The sequence below is a fragment of the Microplitis mediator genome, chromosome 6 (genome assembly GCF_029852145.1).
Source record: "Microplitis mediator isolate UGA2020A chromosome 6, iyMicMedi2.1, whole genome shotgun sequence".
NCBI classification, from domain to species: Eukaryota; Metazoa; Arthropoda; class Insecta; order Hymenoptera; family Braconidae; genus Microplitis; species Microplitis mediator.
This window is the reverse complement of record NC_079974.1, coordinates 1,657,697-1,672,929: the sequence shown is the minus strand read 5'-3', so window position 1 is coordinate 1,672,929 and position 15,233 is coordinate 1,657,697. Positions and strand designations below refer to the sequence as shown.

At 27.8% G+C, this 15,233-nt stretch overlaps 1 protein-coding gene and 1 non-coding gene across 2 annotated transcripts; one reads left to right on the top strand and one right to left on the bottom strand.

The window, feature by feature from the left end:
* Positions 1-702: 702 nt before the first annotated feature.
* Positions 703-775, top strand: Trnar-ccu (transfer RNA arginine (anticodon CCU)). The gene has a single exon. It is a non-coding gene; the product is annotated as a tRNA-Arg (tRNA).
* A 2,263-nt stretch (positions 776-3,038) lies between these two features.
* On the bottom strand, positions 3,039-9,906 carry LOC130670055 (uncharacterized). The gene is made up of 4 exons (XM_057473227.1): positions 9,746-9,906; positions 8,460-9,584; positions 6,985-7,123; positions 3,039-4,571 (listed from the first exon to the last, which is right to left on the bottom strand). Exons 2-4 carry the CDS (start codon positions 9,575-9,577, stop codon positions 4,359-4,361), a joined length of 1,470 nt encoding a protein of 489 aa, XP_057329210.1. The 5' UTR covers positions 9,578-9,584; positions 9,746-9,906; the 3' UTR covers positions 3,039-4,358.
* Between the last annotated feature and the right edge of the window lie 5,327 nt (positions 9,907-15,233).

Here is a 15,233-nt window from a genome sequence, read left to right as displayed (position 1 = left end):
ATAAAAGATTAAAATAATAATCATTCGGCAGTTGGATTCGAACCCGAGTCCTTTCGAGTGCGAAGTGTCCGACACCTTGGACCACTCGGCCACTGAAGGGCCTACACTATAAGTTATCTTTAAGATCCATATAAACGACTTGCGGAGGACCCAGTTACTATTTAAAAAGTACGATGTAACATCGTACTTTTTATAGCTTCCATCGTATTATAACAGAGGCAGCACTGTAATATTTATTTTGTTAAAAAGTAAATAGAAATATTAAATGTACGAATAAATATAGTTTTTAAAGTGTAATTTTTATTTATTTTTTTTTACGATGTTAAATTGTAATTTTTGCAGTAATTTTTAATCCTAAAAGTCTTTGTTAAAATTACGATGTTAAATAATAAAAAATATAACCCACATAATAAATTTTGAAATAAAACATTTAAAAATTGACGTTAATAAAAGTCTAGTCCGAGATTACGATGTTAACATCGTAAATTTTGGTAGAATTTTTTTTCCATGTATGCTCGCCGTGTGTGGCATTTTAACAATGATTTACGACCATTCCTTCCTCGTAATGTATGATCAGATATGGTTGGTCTATCAATTTTTTATTCATTGGGTGCTATGATCTAATTTCATTTAAAGTTAAAATTAATTCGAAATTTGTATTGAAAAGTTCTATCGAAGTTGCAACTGACGTCAACACGCGCAGCCCCTGTGGCCTAATGGATAAGGCATCGGTCTCCTAAACCGGGGATTGTGGGTTCGAGTCCCACCAGGGGTACATTATTATTTTTTACCTATTAGTTTAGGATCAATTGAAATGATTAAGCTATAAAACTTCGTTATAACATTCTGGCCAAAATTGGTAATGTTAATATTAATATTTTTAACTTCCCGCTATGGGACTCGACAATTGCTGAAAAATTCTGCAAGTTATTATACTCAACCCGATTTTCGGAAAATCGAATTTTCACAACGTTTTAGGGCCCTAGGAAGTTATTTTGGCTATATTTAGAATGATTTCTGCGTGTGTGTGTGCATTAGGGTGACCCAAAAAATAACAAATTTTTTTTTTTCTCGGAAACAGGTTCAAAAGTTTCATTTAGATAAAAAAAGACGCCTGTGAAAATTAGAGCTCTTAAAATTAACATTAAGAGGTTCCTCATCGCACTTTTCTATTTTCCATAAAAATAACATGAAAAAATTTTTTTTACGTCTTCTGATTTTTATAAGTAACTAACGATGCGTCATAGAAATAATTGGCAGGCATATTTTTGTAGGTAATTGAATGCTCTACAAAAAATGTTTCTTATCATTTTTTGATAAATCTATTTGTTCAAAAGTTATTTAAGGTTGAAGTCAAATTCATATTAAAATTTGAGATCTTTTTACTTTTCCGGCGAAACTATCAGACCTGTTTCAAAATATCATTGGACCTTTTTTGTAGACAATTTTATTCCCTAGAAGTTATTTCTTACAAGTTTTTTCGAATTCTGCATTGTTTTCTAGTTATTTTCATTTTAACGTCATGCTCATAACAAAAATAGTCTTCTGATCGATTTTAAGAGCTTGACATTAAAATAAAAATAACTAGAAAACAATGCGGAGTTCGAAAAAACTTTATCAGAAATAACTTCTAGGGAATGAAATTGTCTACAAAAAAGGTCCCATGATATTTTGTAATAGGTCTGATAGTTTCGCTGGAAAAGTAAAAAGATCTCAAAATTTAATATGAATTTGACTTCAACCTTAAATAGCTTTTGAACAAATAGATTTATCAAAAAATGATAAGAAACATTTTTTGTAGAACATTCGATTACCTACAAAAATATGTCTGCCAATTATTCCTATGACGCATCGTTAGCTACTTATAAAAATCAGAAGACGTAAAAAAAATTTTTTCCATGTTATTCTTATGGAAAATAGAAAAGTGCGATGAGGAACCTCTTGATATTAATATTAAGAGCTCTAATTTTCACAGGCGTCTTTTTTTACCTAAATGAAACTTTTGAACCTGTTTTCGAGAAAAAAAAAAATTTGTTATTTTTTGGATCACCCTAGTGTGCATGTATGTGTGTTGAAAAGCTGAAGAAAAAAAAAAAGAAAAATTAAAATTCTCGGATAGATAAAAAAAAATATTCGTTTGAGAATTTTATTCTTCAATGAAGCATTTTTGTTTTGAAACAAAATATTTATACTTATAAATATATAAGGTATACGTATATTTCACTTAAGAAATTCTTGCTCTTGGATTAAGATAGATAAAATGTAGGTTTAAAACATTACCGACTTGTTTCGAGAATGGCGCGATTTTTGAATCAAGATATTGAATTACTCGGCTTAAGAAAAAACTATTTTTCATTTTAAAAATAAAAAATTCTAGAGATTTTTTAGGATTACATTTATTTACTTCAGATATGTTAAAGCACTCTTTAAACATGAATTAGTGATTTTTCACTAATTTCAAGTGAATATTCAATGCTACGAATTGTCAATGCTACAATCGTACCAAGCAGAATTAGTGAATATTCACTAAATGAATATGTGAGTATTGGAATTCACTGATTTGATAAGTGAATATAAGAATCCACTAAATTGAAAAGTGAATATGGGAATCCACTGATTTCATCGGTGAAAAAAAATATTATATTGCGAAAAAAAATATAAGACACTTGTAATTAGATCCGAAATATGATTAATGTATTAGAAGCATTACTTAGAGGAAGTATACATGATTTTGATTGATGAAAAAATCCCGCCGACTGCTGGACTCGAACCTGCATCCTTCCGATTCAAAGTCTTTGATGCTATCCACTGCGCTGGCCTACGCATATGATCGCGTGAGTGTAAATAGTATATTGGTTATGATACCAAACAATAACTGATGAAGAAATAAAAAATCCGTGATGTTACGATTGACGTACTCTTCATATAAATATATTATTGTTCTGTACTTCTATTTTTTTTTATTTTGAAAGTTTTTTATTAAAATTTTTAAAAATAATACCATAATTATTAATTATATTTATATCTAGTAAAGTATTGAATTATTTGCTAGTTAAAGTTACTAGTAAAATTGTGAAATTCATGAATTAAGAAGTGAATAACAGTTTTACTTGTAGAAATTATGAAAATATCGCTAGTTCAGTAGTGAAAATCACTAATCTGCTAGTGAAAATTATAGTACTAAATTTATTAGCGAGAATTCACTAATTTGTTATTTAAATACACTGATTACGAAGTGAATACTGCTTCACTCACGTAATTAATGAAATTTCTACTAATTCATGTTTAGAGAGCAGAAATTTATTAAAATAAAATTTTTTATTTTCATTACTTCAAAAACATCTTCCATAAAGGAATTATTACTTGAACCAAAAATTGAAAGTTCTTAACATGGAGACTAGAATAGTCTCCATGGTTCTTAAAATAATAATACGATATTTTTAGTCGAAGACAAGTGGTCTTGCTTGAAGAATTCAATAGTATCGATTAAAGATAATATAGTTTCGGGTCAAAACACGAGAGTTATCTATCGAAGACATAAAGTCTTTAGAGCCAAGAAAATCTAAATCAAGACAAGAATTTCTTGAAGCAAGATTATCGGTTCTCTTCAGAAATCAATCTAAATTTTTTATCAGTGTGGTTAAGAAAAATAATTTAAAATGATTCGAAACAATTTGAAATGATTTAAAACAATTTGAATCGACTAATATAAAGATTACAGATAGTAAAAAAATATAATCGTGTTAGCAAAAAATACATTAGGTATAATAATTTTCAATATCTTCTTATGTTATAACTGCTAACCAGTAAATTTTACTGCAATATTGTAATTTTTACTATATTTTTTTCTCCGTGTAAAAATTGTTTTGTTCGCTAAATGAAAATGTGTTTTTGTTTTTGTAAAAGAAATCAATTGATTTACAACTGGTACAAAATATTACGTTATTTTCTTTTTTAATTTTGACATCAAAACATTATTTACTATAAAAAATATTAAAGTATTAAATAGTAATTATCACTTTTGAAAACCTCAAAATAATGTATAAATTATATTTAATTAATGTCTGTGGTACAAAAATAAAATGTAAGAATCAACATTTTTTCGTGTCTCCACTGAAATTTAAAAAGTACTAAATTGACTTCTCTTCATATCCGAATTTTATTTCGAAATCTAACATAAATTTAGTGTCGAAATTTAACAAAAATAGTCTGTGTTAAAGAATAACACAAGTATTGTGTGGACCGTTTTTAACACACAAATTATGTTGATTTTAACACAATATTTTTTACTGTGTAGATTCTTCGATGATAACAAGTTTTTTTTAAAATTATTTTATCAATAGAAATTTAATTTTGCATTAAGTTGTCTGGCTTTTTTTAAAATTTTTCTTGTTACGTTTCTGTGAATGTTTAACACTACCAGCCAGTTTTCCTTGTCTGCGAAGAGCATGTAACTTTTTATTTTTCGATACTATTTCCGATTTTTTTCCAGCATTTTTAGAACCACTCTGAGTGTACTGAACATTTATTCTTCGGCCATTTAAAATAGAGTGATGTAACGACAATCCTTTCTGTAATGATTCAAAATTTTTACAATTAGCAGTTGTTGTAATTTTCATGATTACGAATATATTCTAGGGATGTGCGAATATAGTTCGAACCAAATCGAACTATTCGACTCGAGCTTCGAATCGAATCATTTAAACTGTTGAATAATTCGTAAGTATTCGAATTACTCAAAAATTTACGAATAGTTCCAAAATTTTGTATTGAACGATTTAAAACTGTAATATTTTTTTGAATAATTCAAATTTCTGTCAAATGTAAAAAAAGCTCAGACAGGAATTTATGAAAAAACTAGTTTTGGTTATTTTAAAAATTAAGCTCTCCCTTAAAAAAAATTGAATATTTGAAAGCTGATCAGAATTTTCTCAATTAGAATCAAGTAATGTGAAAAGTAGGGTGCGTCATTTAGAAGCAAATTTTTTTTTTTAAGTGTATGTGGAAAAAATCATACTCGACGAAAAAAAATTTTATACAATTGTATAGAATTATATATCAATTATATATGGACTATATATAATTATATATAGACTATATATAATTGGATAGAAAAAATGGCCCGATCCAATTGTATACAATTTGTATAGAAATTGTATACAATTCTATATAATTATATACAATTCTATATATTGCAATTATATAGAATTGTATGTAATTATATAGAATTGTATATAATTTGTATAAAATTGTATATAATTATATAGACTTGTATACAATTTGTATAGAATTGTATACAATTTCTATACAGTTGTATACAATTGGATCGGGCCATTTTTTGTATATAATTTTATACAATTGTATAAAATCTTTTTTTATCGGGTAGTTCAACACAAAAAAAATTTCGCGCAAGAAAAAAATTCTATGTCGATTACAGACCTAGTTCATTGAAAAATTCGATTTCCCATTTAAATAACACAGGAATATTTTTTTTTAACTTCGAGTATGTTTAACTCGTTAACAAATCAATGGATCGAATAAACTAACACAAATTTTTGTAGGTAATTTAACGCTCTACAAAAAAGGTCTCTTATCATTTTTTGATGAATCCATCTGTTCAAAAGTTACTCCCTGGCGGTTTTGAATCACCCTGGAAACACTCTGGAAGTGGAAACACGGTGGTTACACGGTGGGTTTGTGCCATTTTCACACCGTGTATACACGGTGTTTCCACGATGGTTACAGGGTGTACCCACCATGATTCCACGGTGTATCCACGGTGATTACGCGGTGTACGTGGCATCACGGTGGGTACACCGTGTAACCACCGTGGAATCACGGTGATAAAATGAAAAAAACCCACCGTGTAACCACCGTGGATCCACCGTGATTCCAGGGTGTTTTCAGGGTGATTCAAAACCACCATGGTTAGAACGGTATCAGGTGTTTTGAGCACCTGACAAAATATCCCCGACAAAATATCTCCGGACAAAATATCCCCATGAAAAGAAAGCAAAAATAGTGAAAGTGGCAACTATCACATAATAATATTATGGGGGATATTTTGTCCTCATAAATATCCCCATGAAAAGAAAGCAAAAATAGTGAAAAAAGCCAAAAAAACTGACACAAAACTGGGGATATTTTGTCCAGAGATATTTTGTCGGGGATATTTTGTCAGGTGCTCAAAACGCATGGAACCGGTTAGAACTCCAAGTAAAGTTGAAGATCTTTTTACTTTTCCGGCGAAACTATCAGACTTATCACAAAATTTTGCAAGGTCTTTTTTGTCGACAATTTTATTCTCTACAAATTATTATCAGTAAAGTTTTTTCAAATTCCGCATTGTTTTCTAGTTATTTCCATTTTAATGTCGAGCTCTTGAAATCGATCAGAACCATTTTTTTAAGAGCTTGAAATTAAAATGAAAATAACTAGAAAACAATGCGGAATTTGAAAAAACTTTACTGATAATAATTTGTAGAGAATAAAATTGTCAACAAAAAAGACCCTATAACATTTTGTGATAAGTCTGATAGTTTCTCCGGAAAAGTAAAAAGATCTTCGACTTAACTTCGAGCTCTAATAACTGTTGAACAGATGGATTTATCAAAAAATGATAAGAGACCTTTTTTGTACAGCGTTAAATTTCCTTCAAAAATATTTATTAGTCTCTTCGATCTATTGATTTGTTAACGAGTTAAAAATACTCAGTTTAAAAAAAATTTCCTGTCTTATTTAAATGGGAAATCGAATTTGTTTTTCTGCGCGAAAATTTTTTTTTGTGTTGAACTATAATTTTTTCCACATGCACTTAAAAAAAAATATTGCTCCGAAATGACGCACCCTAATGAAAAGTTACAAATAATTCAAAAACTTTCGGATAATTTAAAAATTTACGAATAATTCGAAGTTTCAAATTAATTTAAAATTCAAACCGATTCGCACACCTCTCATATATTCCTAATATTTAAATTAAATTACCTCATAATCAGTGCTATCACTAAATTCTACGTAAGCTATTCCCCGAGGACTATGTGTTTGTTTAGCAGTAGGAATCCTCACACTTATAACTTTACTAACTTTAGTAAGAAAGTGATTTTTAACATCATCAACGCATGTTCTGAAACGTAAAAATATATTACTAGTAAATTCTGCATCAAAAGTATCCCGGGTCGAAAAATTTGATTTGATTTTAGTCTAACTGGACTGTATTTGGACTACTTGGTCTGTTATTGAACTTCGATAAAAATTTTAATCTGTTTTTGATCTACCCGGACTGAAAAATTTGACCTGATTTTAGTCTGATTGGACTATTTGATCTGATTTTGATTTTTTATGAAAATTTTAAGCTGTTTTCGACCTGCTACTTTAAAAAACCAACGCGTTATGAGCAGACTAAATTAGATTAATTCGTGAACTTTAAAAAATTTTAGTTCTGAAAATTTACAAGGACAAAACTAGATTAAATCATGGACTTATAAAATTTTTATTTATGGGCAATATTTATGAAAAAATTTTAAGTTGCAGAATTGATTATATTTTATTTACTATTTATTTACTATCTTTTGTTTAAAAATGTCGGCAGTTAATGAAAATTTGACAGCTTAATTTTTTAGTTGTCTTCATTGAATATTTATATCATTGAATAAAAGTGATAAAATAACTCTTGAAATGTCAAGAATTTTCTCTTATTTACTGGATAAAATTGAAAATATTTTGGCATAAGAAAACATCAAAATTCTTGTGCTACGGCGAAAAATGTTGGCTCGAAATCTACCAATTTTTATTATGCTGTCGACCAAACTTGAAACAGAAAGTAAAGTATCCAAAAAATTACTATGCTCTTATAAAAAATTATTATGCTGCATCAAAATTATTATAATGTATGGAAGTAATTGATATTGAAGCTCATCGATAAGTTTCTCGCGCGTAATAAGTAATGTGATACAGTATAATCATTTTTTGTAAGAGCACGATAATTTTTTTGATGCTTTACTTCCTGTTTCAAGTCTAGTCGACAGCATTGTAAAAATTGGTAGGTTTCGAGCCAACATTTTTCTCCGTGTGACATCTAATTATGGAAGCGCATTAGCATGTTTTAAATACCAAGAAAATTAAAATAAATTAATAAATCTAGATTATTATTATTATTTATATTTATAAAAAGTCCTGTATTTGTCCTTAAAAACAATTGAACACAGACCTATAATTATAATAAAATAGTCTGTTTTTAGTCTAAACGCGATTTAAAACAGACTAAATATCATACGAAAATAAGTCTGATATTAGCCTGGATAAGGAATAGTACGGGCAAAAACAGATTAAATTCTTATATAAAATAAATACGATTTATAAATTTGAATTAAAGGAAAAATATTTGAATTTATCATTTATTTTAAAACAGATCTAATTTTTTGACCCGGGATCATCTGGTGTAAAAATAAATCGCTACTTACGAATAAGGAATATTTCCAACAAAAAGAACGTATCGCGTTTTTTTTTTAGTCTCCTTTGCATTTTCTTTTTTCTGAATGCTGCTGTTTAATTCATTTCCTTCTGTTCCGTCTTTTTCATGCCCTAATTTTTTAATTTCATCCATTTCCTTCTTCACAAAATTCGATGTTCGGGTTTCATTTTTTTTTTTTTTACTCACTTTTTGTTTCTCATTCGTATCTTCTGTCTCTTCTTCATCAAAATCTTTGGAATCACTTGAAGTATTGAAATTATCTAGTTTTTTTTGCTTTTTATTACTACTGCCATCATTATCATCATCAAAATCACTTTCTTCTTTCGTGTTCTTTCCATCATTATTTAAATTCTTCGATTTTTTATTGACGCGATTTTTTTCTTTTCGTTTATCGGCCATCAATTTTTTTTCAACTTCTAGATTCTGAGTTTCACTTTCTTCCAAATCTTTTTCTTTATCATCGCAAGTTTCCTGCGGATTTTTTTCAGTATTTAATTTTTCTGTTACACTGACGGTTGACGTAACTGATGGTGACGATGCAAGAAATTCTTGTTTTACTTTCAACTTTTTTTTCAATGCAGCCAAATTTCTTTTCGCGGTTTTCGAAATATTTTCTCTACTAGAAATCGCTTTAATTTTTTCTTCTAATTCTTCTACACTGAAAGATATATTTTTTGGTTCTGTTTCGCTTTTTGCTATTTTTTTATTTTGTGAACTCGACGGAACCTCATTCGATTTATCGATTTTATTATCCAGCTTAATTTTTTTCGCGGTTTTCTCTATTTTATCTACAGAATTTTCTAAGCTCTCGGCACTTCTCTTCTTTTCTTTCGGCATAACGTCTTCCGATACATCGAGATCTACACTTTCGATTAGTGAAACTCCATTCGTCTGTGGATCGATTTTATCTTTTTGAATCTTAGATGAATTCTTATTTTTTTTCTTCTTTTTATTTTTATTCTTCTTGATCGAAGATAATCCACTAGAATCATCAGTTTGTTTCTTCATTTTAATTTTTTTTGCCGGTTGTGAAACTTCTTTGTCACTTGGCTGCACGAGAGTTTCTGCATTCGTAGTAATTTTATTTTGCTTCTTTTTTATCTTCATTGTGCCGCTAAAAAGTAACAAAATATTTTTAAAATTTTAAAAAAATTCTACCACGTGGATCGTGAATAAAATTTTTATTAACGATAAGTTTAAATTTAAATTAGTTTGTATTTTTCTATACGTAGAATTTATGAATTATCGATAATTAAAAATTCAAAAATTACTTACGGTACTTAGTTACAATTTTTAAATAATTTGCTATTTAAAGAGTACGGAGAATCGTCGGTATACTTTATGAATACTACACGTGTTTAAAAAAAAAAAGTATTTAGTTATCAATGAGGTAAATAACGCAGATGGCCAGGGTTAGGATTCAAAATCGATTCTCAGGAATCGATTTATTCAGTCGATTCTTAATACTCGAATGGTGCGAAGAATCGATTCATCGAGTTATTGTGGTGTTCGGACCCGCCGCCCGGGCACTGTGACGCTCACGAGATGCCCGGGAAAATTTAAATTTATGATAATTAAAAAAAAAAAACGTGAATAACCAATAAAAAAAATCTACACGGAAAGAATTTTTTGATAAAAATTACTCTGTAATTTCAAGTAATCCTGGGCCGTTGCAAAAAATTTGTATTTTTTGTTTTAAATTTAATTTTTTTTGTTTAAATATTAACGTTGCTAGACTATGTTTTACTCTACTAATGAGTAATTTTTTAAAAGTCTTATATTTAATTGATTATTGTGAATATCTCATCTTAATCTATTAATTTTTATGACCCTGAAGTTAGCCGACACCAGCCATTTTAAAAATAAAAAATCTTATAACTTTAGAAAAAAAAAATTTTTCAAATTAAAAAAAAAATACTCGTGTAGATTTTTCAATTTTCTGGGCGAGTATTTTTTTAAAAAGATTAAAGAATAAAAACTCGAGGTAAAATTTGAAATTAACTTTTAAGATTGCTTATTTTTTGTTTAAAATTTTTTACAAACCTCATTACTTTTTGATTTTTATAGACAATTTTTTGAAATCTTGATGAGTATTTTTTTATTTTTCCGTTTACCGCTATTTTAAACCGTTACCGGCTATATTTAAATAAAATATCTTGTAATTTAAAAAAAAAACAAAAATTTTTGAATTTTAAAAAAATACTCGTGTAGATTTTTTAATTTTCTAAACGTGTATTTTTTTTGAAAAATCAAAAATGCTCGAATTATTATTTAAAAAAAAAATTCATACATTTATTATAAGTAATTAAAAGCTAATTCGTTTTTTTAAATTTTTTGGAGCTTGAACTCAAATTTATAATAAATTTCGCGATCTTTTCACTTTTTCAGCGAAACTATCAGACTTTTCAAAAAATGGGCTCTGGCCCCCACTCATCGTCAAAAATACAGGAGCCTCCGACTATAAATTTTAAAAAAGAATTAGCTTTTAATTAATTGTAAATTTATGGATTCTTATTTACAATAAGAATTCGGGTATTTTTGATCTTTCACAAAAAATACACGTTTAGAAAATTAAAAAATCTACACGAGTATTTTTTCAAAATTCAAAAATTTTTTTTTTTTTTTTTAAATTACAAGATATTTTATTTAAAAATAGCCGGTACCGGTTAAAAATAGCAGTGAACGGAAAAATAAAAAAAAATACTCGTTAAGATTTTGAAAAATTATATATAAAAATCAAAAAGTAATGAGGTTAGTAAAAATTTTTAAACAAAAAATAAGTAATCTTAAAATTTAATTTCAAATTATACCTCGAGTTTTTATTTTTTAATCTTTTTAAAAAAATACTCGTCCAAAAAATTGAAAAATCTGCACGAGCATTTTCTTAAATTTGAAAATTTTTTTTTTTTTCTAAAGTAATAAGATTTTTTATTTTTAAAATGGCGGGTGTCGGCTAACTTCAGGGTCATTAATTTTTACATCGTGTGATTAATTTTTACTCCCCAATATACCATTCTTTTAAATCCATTAACTTTTTGATGAAAAACTGCCTTTAACTCAAATAAATTTTCTTATCTATGGAAGTAATTTTTACTCTAAACTGCAGAGTAATATTTCAGTAGTCTCCGTTAATCTTCGGTTAATATCGGCTTCGATTAAATGTCTTTCATTTTGCTCGCGACAACTTACATGTTACGCACACAAACGTAGGCTTGGAAAAAAAGACGATCTCTGTATCTCTCTATAACTTAATATTTATTTTAAAATTAAAAAAAATTTGTGTCTTTTCTTTTTCAACACAACAAGAGTAATTTTTTTTTTATTATTTTTCAAAATATTTTTTTCAAGTCATATTCTAAAGCAATTAGATGATTTTTAGATTTTTTATGAAAATTTCAGCCTATTAATTGTAATTTTTATTGTAATTCAATATAAATTTTATAAATTGAATCATCAACTTTTTATCATAACCTACGAGTAAAAATTGAATTAGAGAGAATTTATTTAGACAGCCGCTAGGTGTAATTTTTACTCGTAATTGTGAGTAAAAATTAATCTGATTGATTTTTACTCACTGAAAGAGTAAAATTTCGTAATTCGAAAGTAAAAAGTCGTAATGGCCCAAGATTACTCGATTTAGACTAATTTTTAGAATAAATAACATGGAAATATTCATACGAAAATTCTTTCCGTGTAGGCATCGTAGATTTTGTATAAACTAAATTTCAAGTTTGCTGAGCCGATTTCCCACTAAATTGACGGCGAATATACGTCAACTTTTGTACTCAAATTTTCTATACAGCGTATAGCCAGAATAGCGATACGTATACTTAATCTGGCGTTATTTTTTTCTCCGTGTACGTAAATTTCAATGACTAATATAAGCTTAATCAGTACATTATGTTCGGAATTATTTGAAAAATAAAATTTGTGAAAAAAGTTTTTTTCGAATAACTTCGAACTTACTTCATAGATTGATTCCAAAATCTAATTAGCTCAAAAACTCTATAAGCCACGTCAAATACAACTACAACAATTAAAATTGAATCATTTGTTCAAGAGATATCGTTAACTAAAACATTTCAAGAAAGTGTTTTTTAACTTCCCGCTAAGAAAATTGTAAATTTTCAAAAATTCGGGAAGTTATTGGTTTCGGTCCGATTTACGAAAATCGAATTTTCATCAGATTTCGACGTTTTGAGGTCCTAGGAAGCTATTCTGACTAATTTCACGATGATGTCCGAGTGTATGTATGTATGTACGTACGTACGTACGTATGTAAATACACTGAGAGAAAAATCCAGTAAATCTAACTATAAAATGACAGTTAAATAGCGCTTTAACTATTTTTTCGGAGTTACTACAACACCAATAGATAGTTATTATAAATATCTCTAAGTAGTTATGTTAAATATTTTTTAGTTCAATTAACTATATAAATAATTAATGTAACTGATTTTTAAACTTGTATTCAATTAATAATTTTTAATTTTTTAAACTGAACTTAGGTAGGTAATTCATCTATAACTCTTTCATTAAAGCAAACAAAAATATTAAGTATCATTACAATGTTTTTTTTAGTTAATTCAATGAATATTTTTTAGTTAAATCCATTAAATAAATAATTTTTTTTCGCACAAATATACCATTCACATGGTTTTAATTATTAAGTAGAGACTCTATAGAGTTTTGAGTAGAATTAATTTTTTTTTGAAAGTTCAAGTTAAATTTTAAAGATAAATTATTTATTGAACCATCAATAATAAATATTAATGTCTTGATGTAATATAGGATAAACTATAATACAATCCAAAAATGTAAGTATCACTTTGTCAAATGACAGAGTTGTACTGATGCCGAAATTGTTTTTAACTTTGGAATTTAACAGTTCTGAGATATATATCTTGCCAGGGACACTACACAGCGGCTGGGCGCGATCTCGTGGCGAGCATCGAACTACTCCCGCTACTGCTGTCTGGTACCGGTGACTTTCCTCTCCTCCATACATATGTTTTCTCTCAAGAAATTTTTCTCTTGGTTTAAGCAATTTTATTTAGATATTAACTCGTGTTTTGAACATTTTAATTTTTTTATGATTATTTGCCTTAAACGCAAAATTTAAACATAAATTACACATATACACGCTTGACAGAGGAAAAATTTCTAATTCACACCGCTTCAATTTAATACAATACTTAGTGTAATTTTCACACCACAATTTTTACACAGACATTTACACTACACCGAGTCCAATAATATTTTACAGTGTAGACAAACTAAAATTTGAAAGACGCATTTAGGTTTTTATAACGTACAAATGAAGAACCTTATTAGCTAAAGGAAAAACTTTTGTCAGCTATTAATATTGATCCTAAATGGTTTTTAAAATTATCCGATATTTTTGCGAATTATAACTACATCAAAAAAAGTTAACTCGAATCAAGTAAAAATGTTCTTGATTCAAGAAAAATCTTCTGGCACCAAGTAAATAATTATCTTACAATTTTTATCTTGAATCAAAATTTTTTTTCTCAAGTCAACATATTTTTATGCTTAAATCGAAAATTTTTGTACGACAGTTCAGTTTAAGTATTCCAATTTATCTTAAATAATTGATATAAATATGTATTTCTATTTTCAAAATATTTTTAACAACTAAAGTTTTCTAAAAAAATTAAGATGACAAGTTTTTTGGAAAAAAAAATTCTTTGAAAAATAATTTTTTTAGAAAAAAATAATCTTGCAAAAGAAATATGTTTGAGAAAAAGTTTTTGATAAAAACTTTTTGGCGATTTAAAAACATTTATTTACTCAATCATTAAGTTTTAAAAAAAAATTAAAAATCCATTTCCTGCCTACTCAATTTAACTCAATTACAGTAAATTGAAAATTTTAGTTCCATTAACTAGATTTATATTTATAACAACTATTTTATTTTAACTTTAAATCAGCAGTTATAATAAAAACAATTTTTATTTACATACACTAAAAAAATTAAGTTATCGTTAATTTTAAAATTCATATACTATCAACTAAATTTTTTTAGTTAAAACAACAATTTTCGGAGACTGAAAAATTTTAGTTGCTTCAATTAATTTTTTTTTAGTTTGAGCAACTACTGAATAGTTAGCCTTACTAACGCATTAGTACCAGTAACTAATTTTAAATAGTTGAAGTCTTTTTAGTTAAAATGACTATCGACTTTTCTCTCAGTGTACCTGTATCTTTTGAACGGATGAACCGATTTTGAACTTTAAGGTGTCATTCGACGCGGCTTGTCAATATCTTGAAGCTGAAAGAAAATTGAGCTTGATCGGTAGGGCTCGTTCAGAGATATTCCAAAAATAAAATTTTTTCAAAAGTGTTTTTTTTGGATAACTTTTAATGTGCTCGATGGATTGATTCCAAAATGGACTGGGCTCTAGAACTTTATAAGCCGCGTCGAATGCCACCCCAACCATCAAAATCGGTTCATTCGTTCAAGAGAAACCGCTGTCGAAAGAATTAAAAAAAAATTTTTTTTTAATTTTTTTCGAAATATCTCAAAAACGACTTGATAAATCGAATTCAAAATTCGTTCAGCTTTAGAACTTGATAAAACGCGTCGATTGCCACCTCAACCGTCTCAATCGGTTGATTCGTTTGAGAGATATCATTGGAGAAAAAATGATAAAAAACTATTTTTTTCAAAACGAACGGCATCCAAAAGTATTTTTGAGCTCGAAGAGCTCGAAAATGTATCCATGACAAAGTTTTCGAGCTC

What these genes read in the sequence shown, in the direction of transcription:
- LOC130670055 (XM_057473227.1), bottom strand. Translation starts at nt 9,577, where the DNA reads ATGAAGATAAAAAAGAAGCAAAATAAAATTACTACGAATGCAGAAACT. An exon ending in GTTGGAAATATTCCTTATTC is followed by an intron (nt 7,124 to 8,459) that starts GTAAGTAGCGAT and finishes TTTACGTTTCAG; the next exon opens with AACATGCGTTGATGATGTTA. An exon ending in GTGATAGCACTGATTATGAG is followed by an intron (nt 4,572 to 6,984) that starts GTAATTTAATTT and finishes GAATCATTACAG; the next exon opens with AAAGGATTGTCGTTACATCA.